Source organism: Homalodisca vitripennis, chromosome 4 (genome assembly GCF_021130785.1).
Source record: "Homalodisca vitripennis isolate AUS2020 chromosome 4, UT_GWSS_2.1, whole genome shotgun sequence".
In the NCBI taxonomy this organism is placed as follows: Eukaryota; Metazoa; Arthropoda; class Insecta; order Hemiptera; family Cicadellidae; genus Homalodisca; species Homalodisca vitripennis.
The window spans coordinates 170,351,934-170,375,256 of NC_060210.1; the positions used below are offsets into that span (position 1 = coordinate 170,351,934).

At 40.9% G+C, this 23,323-nt stretch overlaps 1 protein-coding gene across 1 annotated transcript in view; it reads left to right on the forward strand.

Annotated features, from left to right (window-relative positions):
• LOC124360599 (neurogenic locus Notch protein) overlaps positions 1-23,323 on the forward strand; it is a 155,556-nt gene that overhangs the window by 106,376 nt on the left and 25,857 nt on the right. Inside the window, exons 7-8 of the mRNA XM_046814344.1 lie at positions 3,493-3,648; positions 16,988-17,170. Coding sequence (XP_046670300.1) covers positions 3,493-3,648; positions 16,988-17,170 — 339 coding nt within the window. The remainder of the gene's footprint in view (positions 1-3,492; positions 3,649-16,987; positions 17,171-23,323) is intronic.

A 23,323-nucleotide genomic window follows, 5' to 3' on the forward strand; every position in this document is an offset into this window, starting at 1 on the left:
AAAGTTTCACAAAAACGGCTAGTTAAGAAATTAATAAAAAATACACCAGATTATTTTAGTTCTTATTTTATAGTGTTACAAAACTCTGAGGCCTTACTATAAAATACTACAAATGGAAAGGCAGATGGAGGGTAGAGGAGAATGTCGCAGAGTGTAACAGTACTGTTGAATGTTGTCTGCTGTTGGTCGCGCTGTCCCTGTCTATAGAGGGAGAGGAGAATGTCACAGGGTGTAACAGTACTGTCGAATGTTGTCCTCACAGCTGGTCGTGCTGTCCCCGTGTACAGAGGGAAAGGAGAATGTCACAGGGTGTAACAGTACTGTCGAATGTTGTCCTCACAGCTGGGCGTGCTGTCCTCGTGTACAGAGGGAGAGGAGAATGTGACAGGGTGTAACAGTACTGTTGAATGTTGTCTGCTGTTGGTCGTACTGTCCCTGTCTATAGAGGGAGAGGAGAATGTCACAGGGTGTAACAGTACTGTTGAATGTTGTCTGCTGTTGGTCGCGCTGTCCCTGTCTATAGAGGGAGAGGAGAATGTCACAGGGTGTAACAGTACTGTCGAATGTTGTCTGCTGTTGGTCGCGCTGTCCCTGTCTATAGAGGGAGAGGAGAATGTCACAGGGTGTAACAGTACTGTCGAATGTTGTCTGCTGTTGGTCGCGCTGTCCCTGTCTATAGAGGGAGAGGAGAATGTCACAGGGTGTAACAGTACTGTCGAATGTTGTCTGCTGTTGGTCACGCTGTCCCTGTCTATAGAGGGAGAGGAGAATGTGACAGGGTGTAACAGTACTGTTGAATGTTGTCTGCTGTTGGTCGCGCTGTCCCTGTCTATAGAGGGAGAGGAGAATGTCACAGGGTGTAACAGTACTGTCGAATGTTGTCCTCACAGCTGGGCGTGCTGTCCTCGTGTACAGAGGGAGAGGAGAATGTGACAGGGTGTAACAGTACTGTTGAATGTTGTCTGCTGTTGGTCGTACTGTCCCTGTCTATAGAGGGAGAGGAGAATGTGACAGGGTGTAACAGTACTGTTGAATGTTGTCTGCTGTTGGTCGCGCTGTCCCTGTCTATAGAGGGAGAGGAGAATGTCACAGGGTGTAACAGTACTGTCGAATGTTGTCCTCACAGCTGGTCGTGCTGTCCCCGTGTACAGAGGGAAAGGAGAATGTCACAGGGTGTAACAGTACTGTCGAATGTTGTCCTCACAGCTGGGCGTGCTGTCCTCGTGTACAGAGGGAGAGGAGAATGTCACAGGGTGTAACAGTACTGTCGAATGTTGTCCTCACAGCTGGGCGTGCTGTCCCCGTGTACAGAGGGAGAGGAGAATGTCACAGGGTGTAACAGTACTGTCGAATGTTGTCCTCACAGCTGGTCGTGCTGTCCCCGTGTACAGAGGGAAAGGAGAATGTCACAGGGTGTAACAGTACTGTCGAATGTTGTCCTCACAGCTGGGCGTGCTGTCCTCGTGTACAGAGGGAGAGGAGAATGTGACAGGGTGTAACAGTACTGTTGAATGTTGTCCTCACAGCTGGGCGTGCTGTCCCCGTGTACAGAGGGAGAGAAGAATGTCACAGGGTGTAACAGTACTGTTGAATGTTGTCTACTGTTGGTCGTGCTGTCCCTGTCTATAGAGGGAGAGGAGAATGTCACAGGGTGTAACAGTACTGTTGAATGTTGTCTACTGTTGGTCGTGCTGTCCCTGTCTATAGAGGGAGAGGAGAATGTCACAGGGTGTAACAGTACTGTCGAATGTTGTCCTCACAGCTGGTCGTGCTGTCCCCGTGTACAGAGGGAGAGGAGAATGTCACAGGGTGTAACAGTACTGTTGAATGTTGTCCTCACAGCTGGTCGTGCTGTCCCCGTGTACAGAGGGAGATGAGAATGTCACAGGGTGTAACAGTACTGTCGAATGTTGTCCTCACAGCTGGTCGTGCTGTCCCCGTGTACAGAGGGAAAGGAGAATGTCACAGGGTGTAACAGTACTGTCGAATGTTGTCCTCACAGCTGGGCGTGCTGTCCTCGTGTACAGAGGGAGAGGAGAATGTCACAGGGTGTAACAGTACTGTTGAATGTTGTCTACTGTTGGTCGTGCTGTCCCTGTCTATAGAGGGAGAGGAGAATGTCACAGGGTGTAACAGTACTGTCGAATGTTGTCCTCACAGCTGGGCGTGCTGTCCCCGTGTACAGAGGGAGAGGAGAATGTCACAGGGTGTAACAGTACTGTCGAATGTTGTCCTCACAGCTGGTCGTGCTGTCCCCGTGTACAGAGGGAAAGGAGAATGTCACAGGGTGTAACAGTACTGTCGAATGTTGTCCTCACAGCTGGTCGTGCTGTCCCCGTGTACAGAGGGAGAGGAGAATGTCACAGGGTGTAACAGTACTGTTGAATGTTGTCCTCACAGCTGGTCGTGCTGTCCCCGTGTACAGAGGGAGAGGTAGAATGTCACAGGGTGTAACAGTACTGTTGAATGTTGTCTACTGTTGGTCGTGCTGTCCCTGTCTATAGAGGGAGAGGAGAATGTCACAGGGTGTAACAGTATTGTTGAATGTTGTCTACTGTTGGTCGTGCTGTCCCTGTCTATAGAGGGAGAGGAGAATGTCACAGGGTGTAACAGTACTGTCGAATGTTGTCCTCACAGCTGGTCGTGCTGTCCCCGTGTACAGAGGGAGAGGAGAATGTCACAGGGTGTAACAGTACTGTTGAATGTTGTCCTCACAGCTGGTCGTGCTGTCCCCGTGTACAGAGGGAGATGAGAATGTCACAGGGTGTAACAGTACTGTCGAATGTTGTCCTCACAGCTGGTCGTGCTGTCCCCGTGTACAGAGGGAAAGGAGAATGTCACAGGGTGTAACAGTACTGTCGAATGTTGTCCTCACAGCTGGGCGTGCTGTCCTCGTGTACAGAGGGAGAGGAGAATGTCACAGGGTGTAACAGTACTGTTGAATGTTGTCTACTGTTGGTCGTGCTGTCCCTGTCTATAGAGGGAGAGGAGAATGTCACAGGGTGTAACAGTACTGTCGAATGTTGTCCTCACAGCTGGGCGTGATGTCGTTGGCTCCCAGCCACACACCATTGTCGCGCCCACTACTCGACCTTACAATTACACCAATTACTTACTCCACTACTCGTCCGACGCCTCATTACCCAATTCATTTAGGTCGGACAAGGTTGTTTGTTTTACACCATTTCAATTGGCTTAGTGCGTGTGTTTGTTGTAGGCCCACTACTATTTGACCATCTTGTACACATTTATTGTGTTTTCAAGTATTTTATTATTATAAGGTATCGTACCGTTTATGGCGGTTGAATATATTACACTATACAAGACTTCATACTATGATAAGTTTCTGAGAGTAAGTTCATAGGTTGTGGCTTAAACTTAAATAACAATTCTTTGTTAAATCGATTATTTCGTACCACTGCTGGTTCGTTTTTATTACGATGAATCCCTTCATGAGATGATATCTCTAGCGTCTTACGTCATCTGTTACAGGACTCTTGTGCCACCTTGACGATGCCTGCACCTCTAACCCTTGTCATGCTGACGCGATCTGCGACACCAGTCCCATCAACGGGTCCTACACTTGTTCCTGTGCCAGCGGCTACAAGGGCGTGGACTGCTCTGAGGATATCGACGAGTGCGAGCAAGGTAATTATTGTTTCCATAAAATATTTTTAATACATTGAGACATTCTAGATGAGTCGGCTGTACGACTAATAATAGACTATACAAAATTTCGTGACAGTCTTCGTTGTTTTCAACTAATACTAGCCAAGGCGGATATTATGGACATATGTAAGTGAAATATAACTATAAATATGTGATTGCTAAAAAATTCAGGCTTAATAGTTTAATTCGGCTTTTGAGTGTTACCTAACATTTCTTGGTTGGGATAATGGGAGTTTGAGATGTTTTGTTTTAAAACACAATTCACTAAAACTCAATATAACCTCCTAAGGCCTGGCCTACTTTTAAAAGGACATTAATTTGTACTTAAGTAAAACCCAAGTTCAATGTACACTTTAAGTCACTAAGACCCAATGTCCTGCAAGAAGGACAACATTTGTACTCAAGTAAAACCCAGGGAAATTTTGAACTTTGGAATAAGTTTTTTTTTAATAATTTCTTATTCAATAACCTACTTAGAACACTATAAAAACAAAATGTAACAGTATATTTGATATATTTATACAATTTTGTATAGTCCTTTTAAAAGTACACCGGGGGTTTTTCATTGGGTAAAATACAGGGTAGTGAAATCAAGAGACATTATTTTTTTTTAACTTACCTTTATTTCATTTTAGTTTAATCAAAACAGTTTAAAAATTCAATTTAGTTAAAAAAGGCTTAATATTTTTAAATTAAAATATGGTTCCTGTTTCTTTGTGCTATTAAAAATAATGGACCTTACACTTGTACACGTCTCTGATTGTTTTCTTTAAACACATAGTTACACTAGTTGTTTATAAAGTTAAAAAAGGGCTTAACATTGTTGAAAGTTAAAAAAAAACAGTTCCTTTGTGCTACTAAACATAAATGGACCTTACATTTGGTACACATTACCGATGGTTTCTATGAACACTTGGAGTTTTTGCATCTCTGCTGTACTCCTGGCGTAATTTCAGGTAAGTGGTTCCCATGTGTCCTAAATCTCACACTTGGAAGTTCCTTGGGATTTCTTCCAGGTGTAACCTCTTCATCTGTGAGGTACTCTGAATCTTCACTGTCACTAAGAATAGAGTTTGATTCAATTAAATACTCTCCGTAATCCATCTTTGTACTTTCTTAGTTGTGCCACTTTTTTTAATGGTATGTTTGACTTGATCTTGTCTTCTCGGTAGCAAAGCCAGGAATTGGATATTGCTAAATCAAACAGGTGTGCATTATTGTGTTCTAGTGGTCCACTTCCTTGTCCGTTGTCTGGAAGAACAATATGATAGCATAACGGTCTGACATATCAACACCTCCCCCATATGTGTATTGTACGCCTTTATCACTTGAGGCTGAGGCACTGTAATGTACTTTTTTTCTGTCTTTGACCACCTACGAACCATCCAATAGATCTATTACTGGTTGGTTTTGGATGTCCTCACCAAATCAGTATCTTGGTCATCATCATCCGAAACATCCATGTCGGAGTCATCAAGCTGGTTGATGGTGTTCATAATTTCTGCATTGTTTACTGGAACAATTAAATTATGTTATCCATGGCTGTAAAACAGTTTTTTGTAACTTTAAATAAGAGCGAAAACTTCATAGGCCTAAATGTTCATCCTTTTTTGAAATTAAATTAACTAAATAAATGTGTAAAACAGGTAAATTTATTAAAAATTGTGTCTATTTTCCTAAAAGGTGTGTCAACAATTACAGGAAACACATCTATATGAAATGTGTAGTCACTTAAGCCTGGTGTCCTTTATATTAGGACAATCCACTTTTGAAATAAAAAGAGTTTAAAACCCAATGTACTTTTATAAGGACACATCTTTTTAATGATAAAAACCAGTCTTTTCCAGTAGATTTTCAATGGGTTTTCAATTTTTATATACTAGTTATAAATATTATACTGCAAGTTTCTAATGAGAAAATATTAACAATCAATATTTTTTAATACTTACAATGATGTTGAAAATAAAGCCTCCGCTTCCTTGGTTGAAGCCATCATTCTGGAGGTTATATTTATGGCTAAACTAGCCAGCTAACTGAACACACATGTGATGACTGACAACCTAAAAAAACAACAAGTCAGCAGAGTTGCCAACATCTAACATACAAATATTTCCTTCTTGGTAAAAAAATTCCCTAAAACTCTGTCCTTCTAAACGGGACATTAGGTTTTAACTTGAAAAATGTGGAAAAATCCCTGGGTCTTACCGAAGTAGGAAATATTTGTACTTTTAAAAGAACATCAGGTTTTTGCTTAAACATTTTTAATTTTTCCCTTGGGTCTTAGGAGGATAAGAGATTTGGCATCATTACGAAATGTTTTGATGTAACGATGGCAAATGTCCAAAATCCAATTATCCTTTCGAACCGAACCTTCATAAACTTCAAACAAATAACTCAATATCTGTTTTGTTTTTTACTAATGACAACTATGAGCTGATTTAAATTTTGGATTAATTTGTACTCCGTCTCCCCCCTCCCCCTCAATTATCACAGCGCTCTCACTCAGTCACATCCCTAATGGTTTGGGTTCTTTTAATTATCGACTCTGTTCCCAATGTGCATTAGGAAATAAACCAGTTTTATTCAATCTTAATTTTTATTGGTTTTTATCAATATCAGTAAACATACCGTGTTCACACTAATTTTCTTTTAGTTTTTTTATACAGATAACATAGTTCATACATGTATTTCAATATATAAAAAATTAAATACTACTTTTTTGGTAGTCTAGGTACTGGGCGGTGATATAGAGCAGACAGGTAGTAGGGTGGCTTGGGAGAAACTGAGGCCCACGTGCAGAGGTCAAAACTAATGCAGAAACTAGGCAGTGGAGATAAGATGTTAATGAACGGGGGGAATGTTTTATAACGGTTTATAAGAGATACCGAGGAAAGAGGAAAGCAAGTGGAGCGAGCACTGTGAGGCCAGACCTTGGTTACACAGCAACAACACCAAATGTTCTTATTTCTGCATTGAAATATAATATCTCTGATATTTATTTTTGAAGTTTGTGTTTGATGATGAAATGATTGTGAAGGAAACAGGATTTCCGGACATTTTACATCATTCAATGATACAATGGCTTTACCGATTGTATTTTATCATCTCTGATATGTTGTTAAAATGTGCATAAAATAATAATGGTAAATTGGGGGTTGCACAATTTATTTAGTACATGGGTATATTACATTAAATTTTCTGTCAACTCTAAGAATTTCAAATCTCAGTACAGTATTGGTATGTATGCCTTAGACTTGCCTCCTAGCTCACAATGTAATGTAGACCTTGCCGCTATCAGCACCACACTAAAAATATACAGTTTATACATATAAATCGGTCCAACAATAGTCGCCGTCAATTGTAATGACCAAAAACGATGCAAATCCAGACGTCTTATTGAGGAGCAGCCAACAGAAGTCCCGTCAATGGTAGTTTCTAGGTCTGGCCGCCAGGTGGCGCTGTGAGCAGTGTTCCAGTGAGACTTTAGTTTTCTGTCTATTCGGTGGCAACTGTCATCACTACCACTACCACTGGTGTCCTGATGACGTTAATGTTCCCAGACCTCTCCTCAGCTCGCCATTATTAGCTACGTCGTTGACTGTAACAATGTGAACCTCAGAGATCTGGAAGCAAGTTTTTGCCGGTTCCCAGGAGTAGTGAAAGTAGTTCCATGCTTACTAATCCTTGCCATTAGGTCGCGCTGTTTATAGTTTCCGGTTTTTGTGTAATTATTGACGTTTGACTTGTGGCTATTTAATATGTTAATTGGCTGTATTTGTAAAAAAATTGTATAGTTAACAAACGCAATACACAGTTATATAACTAAAGGACAATAATCGATTAAAATAGTTTTTAAGTATTATTTGTTGTCATATGTAATTACAAACAACGTGTTAACAGGAGTGACAGGCCAATGAGTCTAATCACGTGAATTTAGTTGATCATAATTAGTAAATTAACATTATGTTCGAAACCTAGAAAGGTTATGTACTATTTATTGTCAGTTATACTTCCTGTGCGATACCGTGTAAGCTATCAAGTCAGATTAATGGAAATGTGTTTGATAGGATAAATAGCGAAATGTATTCAGAAAGAAGATCGAGTGAACAAGCTAGGATCAGTAACAAGTGGGAGGTTAATAAATCATATCGGTAACAATGAGCAAACACGGGGGACTGAATAATTCATCGGCCTACTAATACCGGACACGACGAGACGCGCGGCGGTGGCGAGGGGGGAGGGTACACCACAGAGCAGAGTTGAGAACCGTGGGTGCCAAGGTCACTGTACTCTATGTGGTGTGGTCACTGACATTCGCAAGGCAAAACCCTCTTTTATTACATCGAACATTGAGTACCGTTCTCTATATTAGGGGAGGGAACACCACAGAGCAGAGTTGAGAACCGTGGGTGCCAAGGTCACTGTACTCTATGTGGTGTGGTCACTGACATTCGCGAGGCAGAACCCTCTTTATACTATATTTTACGATATCGAGCTACTGTACTCTAGATTAGGGAGAAGGTGCACCACAGAGTAGAGTTATTGAGAATAGCTGGTGTCAGTGTGTCTGTGTTTTTCGTGTTGTATGACATTTACTAGGCAAAGCTCTGTGCACTATATTGTACAATGTACATCGAGCTACTGTACTCTAGATTTGGGAGAAGGTGCCCCACAGAGTAGAGTTATAGAGAATATAGCTGGTGTCAATGTGTCTGTGTTCTTCGTGTTGTAGTGACTGACATTTTCTAGGCAAAGCTCTGTGCACTATATTGTACAATGTACATCGAGCTACTGTACTCTAGATTAGGGAGAAGGTGCACCACAGAGTAGAGTTATTGAGAATATAGCTGGTGTCAATGTGTCTGTGTTCTTCGTGTTGTAGTGACTGACATTTACTAGGCAAAGCTCTCTGCACTATATTGTACATCGAGCTACTGTACTTTAGATTAGGGAGAAGGTGCACCACAGAGTAGAGTTATTGAGAATATAGCTGGTGTCAATGTGTCTGTGTTCTTCGTGTTGTAGTGACTGACATTTACTAGGCAAAGCTCTCTGCACTATGTTGTACATCGAGCTACTGTACTCTAGATTAGGGAGAAGGTGCACCACAGAGTAGAGTGATTGAGAATATAGCTGGTGTCAGTGTGTCTGTGTTCTTCGTGTTGTGGTGACTGACATTTACTAGGCACAGCTCTCTGCACTATGTTGTACATCGAGCTACTGTACTCTAGATTAGGGAGAAGGTGCACCACAGAGTAGAGTGATTAAGAATATAGCTGGTGTCAGTGTGTCTGTGTTCTTCGTGTTGTGGTGACTGACATTTACTAGGCAAAGCTCTCTGCACTATGTTGTACATCGAGCTACTGTACTCTAGATTAGGGAGAAGGTGCACCACAGAGTAGAGTGATTGAGAATATAGCTGGTGTCAGTGTGTCTGTGTTCTTCGTGTTGTGGTGACTGACATTTACTAGGCAAAGCTCTCTGCACTATGTTGTACATCGAGCTACTGTACTCTAGATTAGGGAGAAGGTGCACCACAGAGTAGAGTGATTGAGAATATAGCTGGTGTCAGTGTGTCTGTGTTCTGCGTGTTGTGGTGACTGACATTTACTAGGCAAAGCACTCTGCACTATATTGTACATCGAGATACAGTACTTATATATTCCGTGATTTATACTATTAATTATGACGTTTAAGATATTACTGTTTGTCATGTTCTTGTTATTCATCACGTTAATGTGGAATTTTTCAACCGCCCAGTGCTTGATTTCAAGGTGCGTTAGATCTGAATAGAAATCAGTTTTGCTTATGATCGGGTGATTCCCGAGAGATAAAGAGCTAACTTGTTAAACACCGTTGTACTTCCGTTGCTATTGTCATTGAGAAACCGTATCTTACTGCGAAAACTCCTATCCTTTGTTACATTGTCGGAAAACCATTCTTCCGTAAAACTGAAGTATCGAAAGAATTGCCTCCTGGCTTTTTTTTACAGAATTTAAGGTGTAATATTCTCTTAAATTGGTAGAAAATGAGGCGTAGATGTATAAAACCGGATTTTGTCAATTTGAATGATGGTTCGGGATTTCCTTCTTTTTCATTATGCACCGAGAGAAGGAAATACGTTAAGTTAATTTATCTGGTAAAGACTTGAATACATGGGAATCTTTAAAAGACGAGAGAAGATTTGCACAAGCGTTATTAATGATTGTTGCTTCACGTGTAGTCTAGTCAGTCTATTTATTGCAGTGAACTATTGTAACAAACGATTACGGAGAGAGAACAAAGGAAGGTTTGCTGGATACTGTTACTGTTGATCTAGGTGCAAGTACTTGTGGTGTGAGCGGGTGGTCTGTGTTACAAAGGGCAGTCTCTAGCCGGCCCGGCCTGGCCTCTCCACTTGACTCTCCAAACACGTCCGAATTCCACGGCACCAGTCCATTCCCAGTCCCCCTCTCCGCCATTGCCGCTCCACCCACCGCATTACCTGGGCTGCGGCCCGCCTATGTCCGCACTTTTCCGTACTGTAGATTAACCCATGTGTGGAGTTCGAAAAAAATTACTAATAATTCGATTTAATAACCCTCGGTATTAGCAGTAAGGTTCACAAGGGTTGGGTGTATCGTACGACTGTTGTATTTATTACTAAAATACAAGAAATTTCAACAATATGATGGTACTTAGATCCGTAGGAGTACAACAGATTCTTGCGGGTAATCAGTGACATAGCCAGATAAATCAGGTTAGTAATACTCGTATTGTGTAGTATACTGACACAAACAGCCGTAAATCCTGTATGATCTGCTTCAGAGTTGGGATATAGTGATGTGGGGTACTTATCCGATGTTGGTGAGACTTTCGCACTTGAGCTCGTATCCGTAAATCTTACATGGTCTGCATCAAAACTGTGATATAGTGGGGTGGGATACTCATCCGATGTTGGTTTGATTGTGGCACACGAGTTGCTATCCGTAAATCCGGTATGGTCTGCATCAAAACTGTGATATAGTGGGGTGGGATACTCATCCGATGTTGGTTTGATTGTGGCACACGAGTTGCTGTCCGTAAATCCGGTATGGTCTGCATCAAAACTGTGATATAGTGGGGTGGGATACTCATCCGATGTTGGTTTGATTGTGGCACACGAGTTGCTGTCCGTAAATCCGGTATGGTCTGCATCAAAACTGTGATATAGTGGGGTGGGATACTCATCCGATGTTGGTTTGATTGTGGCACACGAGTTGCTGTCCGTAAATCCGGTATGGTCTGCATCAAAACTGTGATATAGTGGGGTGGGATACTCATCCGATGTTGGTTTGATTGTGGCACACGAGTTGCTGTCCGTAAATCCGGTATGGTCTGCATCAAAACTGTGATATAGTGGGGTGGGATACTCATCCGATGTTGGTTTGATTGTGGCACACGAGTTGCTGTCCGTAAATCCGGTATGGTCTGCATCAAAACTGTGATATAGTGGGGTGGGATACTCATCCGATTTTGGTTTGATTGTGGCACACGAGTTGCTGTCCGTAAATCCGGTATGGTCTGCATCAAAACTGTGATATAGTGGGGTGGGATACTCATCCGATGTTGGTTTGATTGTGGCACACACGAGTTGCTGTCCGTAAATCCGGTATGGTCTGCATCAAAACTGTGATATAGTGGGGTGGGATACTCATCCGATGTTGGTTTGATTGTGGCACACGAGTTGCTGTCCGTAAATCCGGTATGGTCTGCATCAAAACTGTGATATAGTGGGGTGGGATAATCATCCGATGCTGGTTTGATTGTGGCACACGAGTTGCTGTCCGTAAATCCGGTATGGTCTGCATCAAATCAATACGAGTGATATAAGGATACTCATCCGTGATACTCATCCGATGTTGGTTTGATTGTGGCACACGAGTTGCTGTCCGTAAATCCGGTATGGTCTGCATCAGAGGTACAGTGTTACAACTTACCTATTCTCATCTCCTAGCGATGCATCGGAGTACGAGATATTTTGTATCGTCCTTTTTACGATTTACATGTGCACTAAACTTTCTTCAGGTAATATTAAACTTTTCTGCTTTCTACTCCAGTGCACTCTTCTGTCTCTGTACTAACTTACGTATTACAGACATGTAGTGGCGTTATTTGACACTTAAATTCCTGATAACTTGCATCGATATAAATCCTACATAGATTAGAGGTGCTCCATATTTTATCTCAAGGTTGATGTAGAAGTGACGTGAGTAGAATACTTCTCTCTAAAATTAATTGAGTTTTATGAATAATTTTTTAATCAGTGCATATTCCATATTAAAGTGATGTAAACAGTACTAAAGATCACATGAGTTTACACGAGTATACTGTCAGACATCGCTACAGTCACGATTTTACAGTTTTAGACTTAGCTGATGATACCACATCATTAACCTTGTATGACTATCTTTGGATTTAACTTACTTTATACCTGCGATACCATCATAGACCAGAAGCCGGGAGTCAATTTACATTGTATAAAAACATACAACCTAGTTTTCGTGAAATAGATACATCCAATTGTTTTTCTTTGAAATAAATTTATCGCCAGCCGCATTAGTTTTGGTGAGGGTATCTATACGGTTCAAACATGATACAAATATATGTTTTAGATTAACTTTCTAGCTTGATATATTTGAAGAGAGACAGTTAGACAAACAAATAAAACTGAAATCAGCATCAGCCAACAAACCGAGTCCGTCTGTTGGTTTAAAATGGTAAGTTTGTCTCTTTATCTCGTTGCCTGTTTTATACGACTATTATTTACATGTTTGGTGGTTGGTTTTAAAAGTGCCAAGTTAAAAAATATGACAAGAGTAATAAGATATCTTTTGATATTTTTAACCCATTCAATACCCTCTCATTTCGGCCTTCACGAAAACCAACACCGATGACGATAGATTTTTTTCTTACATAAAATTCTTCAACGGTGTTCACAAAACGTTAGTTTGTGTGCTTACATAATACAAGTTGGCTCCCGGCTTATATTTATCGTGCCAGTTTGGTTTACTTGTTTCCTGTAGTAAACCAAACTGAATCATTAATTGCACCGACTACGATAGCATGTGTTTTGGTTTACTGTTTGAGAAGTTACTGAGGATAAACGTATGAAGTCCTGTCGATACCGGTAACGTAACTTGTATTGCATTGTTCGTCTTGCTGCAGTTGTTGTATGACGCGGTGACAGCGAGGTGTGATGACCTCCTGTCCTCCACCGCACATCGTGTCGTGAACTGTTACACTTCATAAACACTTCTCTCACGCGGCCCGGGCCGGACAATGCAAATGGATCATATCGAAGTAACGACTCGAGCAGAGAAAGTGTTCCCGCCGCGGGACCCCGGCTCTGCTGTTCGGCTCTGCTCTTTCCAGGCTTTTCCGGGATCTGCACCGAAAGGTCAGCCAGACTTCGTCACGCCCTGTCCGTCCGTTCCGTGTCAATTCCGAATTGGATGTTAAACAAGCAAATTATATGTTTCAGAACTCTTTACTACAAGCGATTATTTGAATGTTGAAACATTATGTTAAATGAATTCCACGATTAAATATACTTAAAAAAGGGCAGATAAAATCGTGAGGATAATTTTCATACATAGTTAGCAGCGGGTTACAATCGAGTGTCTGACACTGCCAGATTTCGATTCACTACCAGGATGCTTGGTGGTAGTGAATCAAATTGCGTAAAAACTAAGTAAGACTGTATCACATAGTGTACAGATTATGCCATTTTGCCTCAAAAAGTCCAAATATAAACGAAAAACTAGTTGCCACTACCTCGCTTGTACTGTAAATGGTGGTCAAAACTCGTCCTTGCATATTATTTAAACCAATGCGTTTCATATCTGTTTTATACTGTGACGACCCTCCTGACCCGTACTGTATGTGAGACATAACTCGGTAATTTCTTCCTAATAAATCAATCATTCCTTCAGTATGCTGGACGCATTTCTTGCTAGCAAATCATATTTTCCTAATAAATCAATATATCAGGGTGTGATAAGACGTAGTATGGAGTAGACTATGACGACTTGCCTGCAGTATGCTGGACACGTCTCTGTCATTTCTTGCTAATAGATCATATTTTCCTAATAAATCAATATATCAGGGTGTGATAAGACGTAGTACTGGAGTAGACTATGACGACTTGCCTGCAGTATGCTGGACACGTCTCTGTCATTTCTTGCTAGTAAATCATATTTTCCTAATAAATCAATATATCAGGGTGTGATAAGACGTAGTATGGAGTAGACTATGACGACTTGCCTGCAGTATGCTGGACACGTCTCTGTCATTTCTTGCTAATAGATCATATTTTCCTAATAAATCAATGTATCTGGGTGTGATAAGACCTACTACTGGAGTAGACTGTGACGACCTGCCTGCTGCGTGTATCGTGCAGTGTGCAGGACACGTCTCTATTGTCCCATCCCGATAAGCCGATGTGTCAGCAATCTACGGATACCCATTAAAATGGTAGTGCTCGTTTAATTGGCCGTAATTAATTGGAGTCGTAATGAGCGGACCACAGATTAGATCTACACGTAGAACGAGGTAGTGAGGTAGCCTGGACCGGCCTACAGTCGCTCTTCTCGCACATGCCGCGTCCTACCGCGTCGTTACAACAGATTACTTACAGGGTTTACAGTCATATTTAATAATAATGATCAAAAATATCCAAAACAATATCGGCTTACAGCAATGCCAATTATTTAAGTTGGAGAGAGATTAATAATTCAATTACAATAATAATATTTGTTTTATTAATTTCTAATGATTTGTTACATCTTTAACTATATACAGTATTAATGACAATGGCAAAATGAATTTAATTGAATTCTTGATTTTCCTAGACTTCTGATGCCAGGTACCAAAGACATCTAGAAAGTGTATTTTTGGTTTCTTTATATAAAACTTGTGAATGTTTATTTATGGAACATTGACAATTTTAATAATTTAATCTGCCTTGCAACTATTAAGGTAATTAATAATAATATTTCGGTTCTCTTCAAACACTCATAAATGTACTAAACTTGTGATTTTTCAATTTTTGTAGTTAAAAGGTTGGATTAATAACACTTTAACACTATTTATAAGCTTTATTAGTTTGGTAAAATCTATTGTTTTGATGTTCTTAAGAGCGCTTATTTGAATTATGAATTTTGATTTTGGATATTAACGACTTCTCTCAAAAACATTACTAAACCCGAACATCTGAATTGTCGCCGCTTACCCAAATAATAGAAAGTTAAAAGAATTGCCCTAACAAACCAGTTGGCACTCTCTAAATTCCTCCAAACATTTCAATCATTATATTATAAGTTATATTATGTATTAAAACATTTATAATATCTGAAGTGGTATTTTTTTTTTTAATTATGAAAAATAAAGCAGTATGGCTACCGCGGTTATGCATATGGCCGCGTTTACACAGTTTGCAAATTTTTAAGAAAGTAAAAATCTTTGATGGCATTTGTAAATTAGTCGCTAACTGTTCTAGTTTCTTACAAAATCCTCGAGTTCGTGTCCACTTATAATCGTAAAAACGAAACGTCCTTTTGCATAATCTTTGTTGTAAATTCAGATGTGCACAAAAAGTTGCGATGGTTTTAGTTATAAATTTTCTTTTCTCCAACTAATTACTTATTTGTATGTTGTCCTTCAGCAGATGTATGAAAGCCTCACACTCTTTTGGGACAAATTCGGTGATAGTTCTCTCGGAGATTTAAAATAAATAAATAAGACTTGTATATGAAACACAGCTGGATAAAATATTTAGTATCACTGACAGTTTTTCTTTTTCGGGTAGGAGTAATCGCCAGTATATGTTGGTCTTGGCAATGTTCGGTCCTACTTGAAGTATCTAATGTGAAAGTCACTGCTTGCAATACTCAGTTTTAATAACTGCCATCACTGCCATTAGTTCCTATGACTGTGGATCCCGTTCAGCTCTGCACTGCCACTGTAACTGGTTCTTAGCCAATATCTTCTTGGTGCCCTTTGGGGTAGCTCAAATGTAGGTACCAAGCACTTGCAGCAATAACACATCACATTAAAATGTTTCAAACACCTTCAGAGTGAAACATAGCTTGTTTGCAATTTTGTGTTTTAAAAAATGTACTAAAGAAACCCAATAGTTGTAAATTGCTGTGCAAACGCGGCTTAAGATAGTGAACACTTAAAATAATGTAAATTTTATCTAAGAGTGTGTAACGTTAATATTTACATATTAGTTATAGAAATGTGCTCAATACGAGTGTCACAGACTGTAGCTACTGTACCGCACCCTTAAAGACAGTTTGACACAAAATGTTGGAGTAATGGTTGACACGTCAGCAGCTAATTGTGGCAGTAATGAGCCCCCCGCCCCCCCCCCGCGACGGTGTCGTGCTTGCCAGTCACGAGGTACTACTGCACCTCACCATTACCTTACTTACCTTCCTGCTAATGGACTAGTTTTTCACCTGTCTTCTTTGAAAAAGTGTAAATAATGTCGGGTGCAAGAATTACGACATTAGTGTGCGTGGTCGTTAGATATATAGTCGGGCTCCGGGAATGAATAACCTCGTCATCCTTTCTCAGCCCACCTCGCTTGAGCTCCGGCTTTTTAATTTAGCATTAAACATTTCGTGGTTTTTCCATTGATATAAATTTCTGACGTTTTCTCATTAAACGCGTTCTTCTCTAGATAATTTAACTCTGGTTGTAAAGTTTGGTTGCGCCAACACTGTCAATGATGTGGCCAGTACGATGCTTCCAGATTTGCTATCATTAATTAAGAAACTCGTTACACAACGTAAACTTGTGCCTAATCCTCAGTTTGAGATGCAGTTATAATATTTTGTGGACGCCAAGTTGCGACTGCGACTGCGAGGAACGTTGCGAGGCGGAGTGAGTGTCGGTTGTGGTCTGTGTTGTAATGGATGTTTGCGGCGAGACCGGAGATAACGCTGGAGTCGCAGTTACGAGATTATCGCGACCCGGCAATTAAACTGAGCCCGGGCCGCCGCCGTGCCGCCCCGCGCTACTCACTCTCGTCGTGTCCGGGATCCACACAAAATATGTCATCTGCACCGTTACAGATTCTCGTACACGCACAACAAGCAATAGCAGGTTTCATATTATAATCTGTATGTATTTGTAACCGGCTATTCTTTTGGGCTCTGAAGCGTGGAGGAATGATCCACGGATGTGTTTTGGACAACATCACAGAGCGCTTCATGGTCTCTCTGCAAGACCCATTCCTGTCAATATTAAAAGTGAAGAATCTACATTTGAGTTGACTGTCTGTTTATTGCAGGATCACCCTGTGAACACGATGGAATATGCGTCAACACGCCCGGCTCATTCGCCTGCAACTGCACGCAAGGATTCACAGGTCCGCGCTGCGAGACCAACGTCAACGAGTGTGAGAGCCACCCCTGTCAGAACGATGGCTCCTGTCTGGACGATCCGGGGACTTTTCGCTGTGTCTGCATGCCAGGTTGGTACAGTTGTTAATTGTGAACATTTATATCCGCCCAAGGTATTGAATAAGAATAAGGGTTTCACTAAGGTTGCATGCTCAATCATTCTCAAGATGGCCATAGAGACACAATACAGAAAAGAAATTGTGTCAGCCTTCTAAGTGATAGGCTTCAATGACGCTCAGACAAATTCTATGGTTGGAGATGCACCATCATAAGAATTCATTCTTGTCTACGTAGAATTAAGTTTTAAATTAAAGTCTGCATATGAAATCCTTCTCGATATATCCTCCCATATTATACTCCTACATACGCACTCATTGTATTAAGTTTCATGACAGTGTTTAAATGATAACAGTTCCGGTTAGGTCGGTCGGAAGGATATTATGGCAAAGCAAGAGTGCACTGAAATCAGATCTTGTTATCTACTTTTAACATTGACTTTCATTTTATTGTTTTTTACGTATGAATCTACTTGTTTTGTTAATTCATCATATATTTAAAATCTCATATGGTGGTACTCAGTTTTTTTAAATTTATTTATTCTCCAATTTCCTGTTGCAATCATGGTTACCATTAAGACTAATGTAAAAGTATTTGCTAACGCTCAGCTAAATCCCATGGGGTGACATGCACCATCATCAAGCTCAATGTTTCTAATGTATAAATGAAGTTTCATGCAAATTTTTAAACCTATCGGTCAGTTCATTTTTGAGATATCGTGGGGGCAGACAGATAAACAGAAATGAAATTTTCTAGCCCCACATGTAATAGGCTTCGCTAACGCTCAGCCAACTAGGTAACACCAGCTGACATTGGTATAGGTTCAGCAATCAAGGCGTAAATACTTGTTTCTATACATACGGTATCGTTACTGTACGTATTTATAGTGAAACCAAATATTTGTTGATATTCCTGTTCCGCCCCACAATGTCAGGTGTTCTGAAATTGCATACTATAGAGGAACAGTGATACCGGAGACTCGAGGCGAGGTGATGTCGCAACCGCAGTCCAGACCACTCTGGAAGCCGACAGGCGAGTCATGTTTTTGTACAGCTACAGCGCAGTCAGAGCTAGTGGTGAGGAGGCAGTGTTCGTGGGAAGCGGACCCGTCCTCACTCTGCTGGCTCGCCCTACTGCAAATTAATAGCTAATTGTCGTCCTTGTGAGTCTGGGCTAAACACGTTTATACACACAACTATATCTATTCAAGTGTCCATATCCACAATGTGGTATCTGAGAGTATTCCGCTTAATACTTCCTCACTAGTATTGTAAAACACAGCATTTTTCGTCAGCTCACCAATATTGCATTTCTTGTGAATCTTGCATCAGTCAGGAATGCCCATTCGGCATCATTGATTTATTGGACAGGAAAGCTATGAAAGAAGAATTGTTATTGGGTTGAGAAATCAACATATCTGACCGCGCTGTGATGACACATGAACACGAGACTAGCGAGAGGGGGTGGGGGGAAGGAGGAGTGATGGGATCTGATAACTCCAGAGATTTGTGAAGGAGTGAGGCCGGGTGACAACGCAATAAAGCCCGGGACCCAGGGATGCAGCTATGAGATGACATTCCGAGATGTGCATGTGGCCAGAGGACGGTACGACAGTCTGCTGCTACAACACTCATTTTAAGCAACAAGTTTATTATTATATATATAATATATAAAAACACAAACACAAAAAAAAACTATAAATGGAAAGTCAATGTTAGAAGTAGATAATATATATAAACACAAACACAGAAAATTGTAATATCCAAGTAGAAGTATTTTACAATTTTATAGAATAAGGTATAGTTTTTCATCTTACCCGTGAATTTATTTGTCAGTGAAAATGATTCGTTATTTTCCCAACATTTTTATATCGGTCTTTCAGGAGATTACAATGTAAGCTTTGAAGCTATTAGAGTACAAGTGATAGATTGAACATAATTTATGGATTAAATTATCAAATAATACCTAACTGTGTGCGATCTGTTATCCCATGTCGAGAAAAATGGTGATACAAGTAGGCAAAAAATGTCACGCAGTAGGCAAGGAGCTGAACTATTCTCTGTGGGTTTATGACAGAGTATCGTCTTAAACAAATGCATTCTTTATGAGGTCCTTACATTAGGAGACAGATCAATGCAGATACTAATGTGGCTCTCCAAATTCCATAGTTATTGCGTCATCAGTAATATGTTAAAAACTTTGCAAGCTGTCTTCATTCTTTAATTACGATATTTGTATGTGCAAGTTACTCTCATAGTTTCTGCGGTCAATGTTAGGTCGATTATATTGAGATATAGGTTTCTTATATAAAGCACCGCTCACGTTTATACCTGGGACTTGTTGGCATTTAAGTGCAGTAATTAATTGAATAATACCGTAACTTCAATCAGCAATATAATCAGCATTACGGCTTCGGTTCATGCATGAACCGGATTAGAATAATCGTGTAATTATTAAACACCAATTAAAAATGCAAAAAGCTAATGTTGTAATACCCTAATAAGCTAATGTTGTTCGACCTCGCCCTGTGTCTGTGTCTGGAGTGACATGTGAACACCACAAACCCAGAGCGTACCTTATAATAAAAACTTTGTTTTCTAACATTTAAACATAATTTTTTGATACTTCGCTCCTATTTTACACATGTTGGTAATAGTTTAAAGCAGCTAGATGATTTTTTGTTAATCAATTAGTGTTATGAAAACAAAGGAAACAAGTAAATGCATCGTTGTAAGATACCGGTGATCCCTCTAACACTTGCACGCGATATTGTTATTGGGATAATTGGTGGGCTCACTCTCAGGACTGGTCCAAGTCCCGCGACCCAGGAATAATTTCTACATTGTGCCGCGCATTTTACCGCCGCTCTATATCTCAAGTGCTGAGCTCATATACCTTCGTGCCTGGCTGATTTAAGTACGATGACTATAGCTCCGATCTTAACAGATTTTGATATACAAAATATATAGGCTACTGACGAACATTTTTCTGTTGATTGGCCTTGACTAAATGTGCAATGATGTCGTTACGATCGCAAGAATCAAGTAATAATAGGTGTAGACGCTTCTGAAGTATGTATGTAAAAAGTCGCCTGTCAGGGCGTTGGGAATAGTTGTCACATATTTACGCTCTCGGTCCTCTGGGTCTCTTAGCCCCGACTTCCATAAATATCAGTGTAGAACGTTACAAAGTGATGCTCACGGGGAAGATGTAAGTTCCACCATTATGCAGATCGGCGCGGCTGGCGGCTAGCTCCATCTCCCACGCTGTGGCCGCGCCGCGCTGTACCGTGCCCAAACAGAAATTACCCCATTACCACGGCGACCGGTAATTGTGACTGTGACTGTGACTGCGACTGCGATGGTGACGGTGACGGTGACATCAATCCCGCATCTCTCCACTAAACATTCCTAGTGTGTACACAGAAGTAACATGCCTAAGTCATCGAGTAGATCGCTTTAAAATTACAATAACAACCATGAGTTACAACAATCGTTAGCCGAATAATGCGCTAGAATAGACGGGTTCGCAATCCAAACACTCCATTTCCACCCTAAATCCAATCAGTGATCAATGTTACAATTTAATATACAACAAAAATGTCTAGTTGCGCAGATATAATGGTGAGTTAGAGTTTTAAACACGAAACGATTGGTTTTAAATTTGCTGTATTTTTCCTAGCACAAGAAATTTTTAAAATCTGTATTAATTTTTTAAACCCTAGTAATAACACATTTTGTTACGGATAGACTATTTATTATTATGTAAGGTGCGGTAATTAATAAAGTGTAATCACAAATATTTATTTAAAATTATCCGATTGCAACATTTTGTGGCGAATATAATAACATTATTATTTAGGGAAATGAGAAAAGTTATTACTCAAATTCATTATCTGGTTAAGGGAATAAGCAAAACGTTTCATGGCCAGTGTTGATCCCTTGTAAATAAGGATTTGTAAAGTAATAAATCACAAAACTAGGAATTCATACAAAGACTAAACTGCCCGCGCTACATCTGTATGGCCGGATCGACGTGAAGGGGTCAACACTACTGTGCCGGAACCGGTGACTAATTGACATTCACTGAACACCAATTAGAGGAAATTATTTAACTGGATATCTACGCCACGAAAATAATCAATTAGAGAAAGAGCAGAGATGGCTATCCTGCGCGCAACGTAGCTAAATACGGCAAGAGGCTGTCGTGGTGGTCGGTCGGCAGTCTACAGTTGCGCGGTGCGGCGGCGGCGGCGAGGGATCTCGGTCCTCAAGACGTGCTCTCAGTCGGCACTTTCTACTGCCAGTCAGTCGGCACGTTGCAGCTCAGCACATGTTTTGACAAAATGTAATTAAATAAAGAAAATAAAAATACTTTGAACACCACTAATTGGTGACATACTCGTAAATGTCGAAGAACATTGGCGATCGTGTCATCGGTAAGTTATTTTTTCGAGAACTTTTCAGCTTTGAATACGTTAAACCTTATCGAAACTAACCAGTTGCACAAGGTACCCATTGTAACGGATTGTGCGTCGACTTTCTGATTTTGTACCTCGTGTTATCAGTGAGTCGATTTTGTGTGGACTTTTCGGATTGAATACGCTAGAAATTGACTAGATCCAACCGGTTGCACCGAGTACTCGTATTGTAGGTAGCGGATCGTGTTCAGAGTTACTGACTCTGTACCTCGTGTTATCAGTGAGTCGATTTTGTGTGGACTTTTCGGATCGAATACGCTAGAAATTGACTAGATCCAACCGGTTGCACCGAGTACTCGTATTGTAGGTAGCGGATCGTGTTCGAGTTACTGACTCTGTAGTCTGTACCTCGTGTCATCAGTGAGTCGATTTTGTGTGGACTTTTCGGATTGAATACGCTAGAAATTGACTAGATCCAACCGGTTGCACCGAGTACTCGTATTGTAGGTAGCGGATCGTGTTCGGAGTTACTGACTCTGTACCTCGTGTCATCAGTGAGTCGATTTTGTGTGGACTTTTCGGATTGAATACGCTAGAAATTGACTAGATCCAACCGGTTGCACCGAGTACTCGTATTGTAGGTAGCGGATCGTGTTCGGAGTTACTGACTCTGTACCTCGTGTCATCAGTGAGTCGATTTTGTGTGGACTTTTCGGATTGAATACGCTAGAAATTGACTAGATCCAACCGGTTGCACCGAGTACTCGTATTGTAGGTAGCGGATCGTGTTCGGAGTTACTGACTCTGTACCTCGTGTCATCAGTGAGTCGATTTTGTGTGGACTTTTCGGATTGAATACGCTAGAAATTGACTAGATCCAACCGGTTGCATCGAGTACTCGTATTGTAGGTAGCGGATCGTGTTCGGAGTTACTGACTCTGTACCTCGTGTTATCAGTGAGTCGATTTTGTGTGGACTTTTCGGATTGAATACGCTAGAAATTGACTAGATCCAACCGGTTGCACCGAGTACTCGTATTGTAGGTAGCGGATCGTGTTCGGAGTTACTGACTCTGTACCTCGTGTCATCAGTGAGTCGATTTTGTGTGGACTTTTCGGATTGAATACGCTAGAAATTGACTAGATCCAACCGGTTGCACCGAGTACTCGTATTGTAGGTAGCGGATCGTGTTCGGAGTTACTGACTCTGTACCTCGTGTCATCAGTGAGTCGATTTTGTGTGGACTTTTCGGATTGAATACGCTAGAAATTGACTAGATCCAACCGGTTGCACCGAGTACTCGTATTGTAGGTAGCGGATCGTGTTCGGAGTTACTGACTCTGTACCTCGTGTCATCAGTGAGTCGATTTTGTGTGGACTTTTCGGATTGAATACGCTAGAAATTGACTAGATCCAACCGGTTGCATCGAGTACTCGTATTGTAGGTAGCGGATCGTGTTCGGAGTTACTGACTCTGTACCTCGTGTTATCAGTGAGTCGATTTTTGTGTGGACTTTTCGGATTGAATACGCTAGAAATTGACTAGATCCAACCGGTTGCACCGAGTACTCGTATTGTAGGTAGCGGATCGTGTTCGGAGTTACTGACTCTGTACCTCGTGTCATCAGTGAGTCGATTTTGTGTGTGGACTTTTCGGATTGAATACGCTAGAAATTGACTAGATCCAACCGGTTGCACCGAGTACTCGTATTGTAGGTAGCGGATCGTGTTCGGAGTTACTGACTCT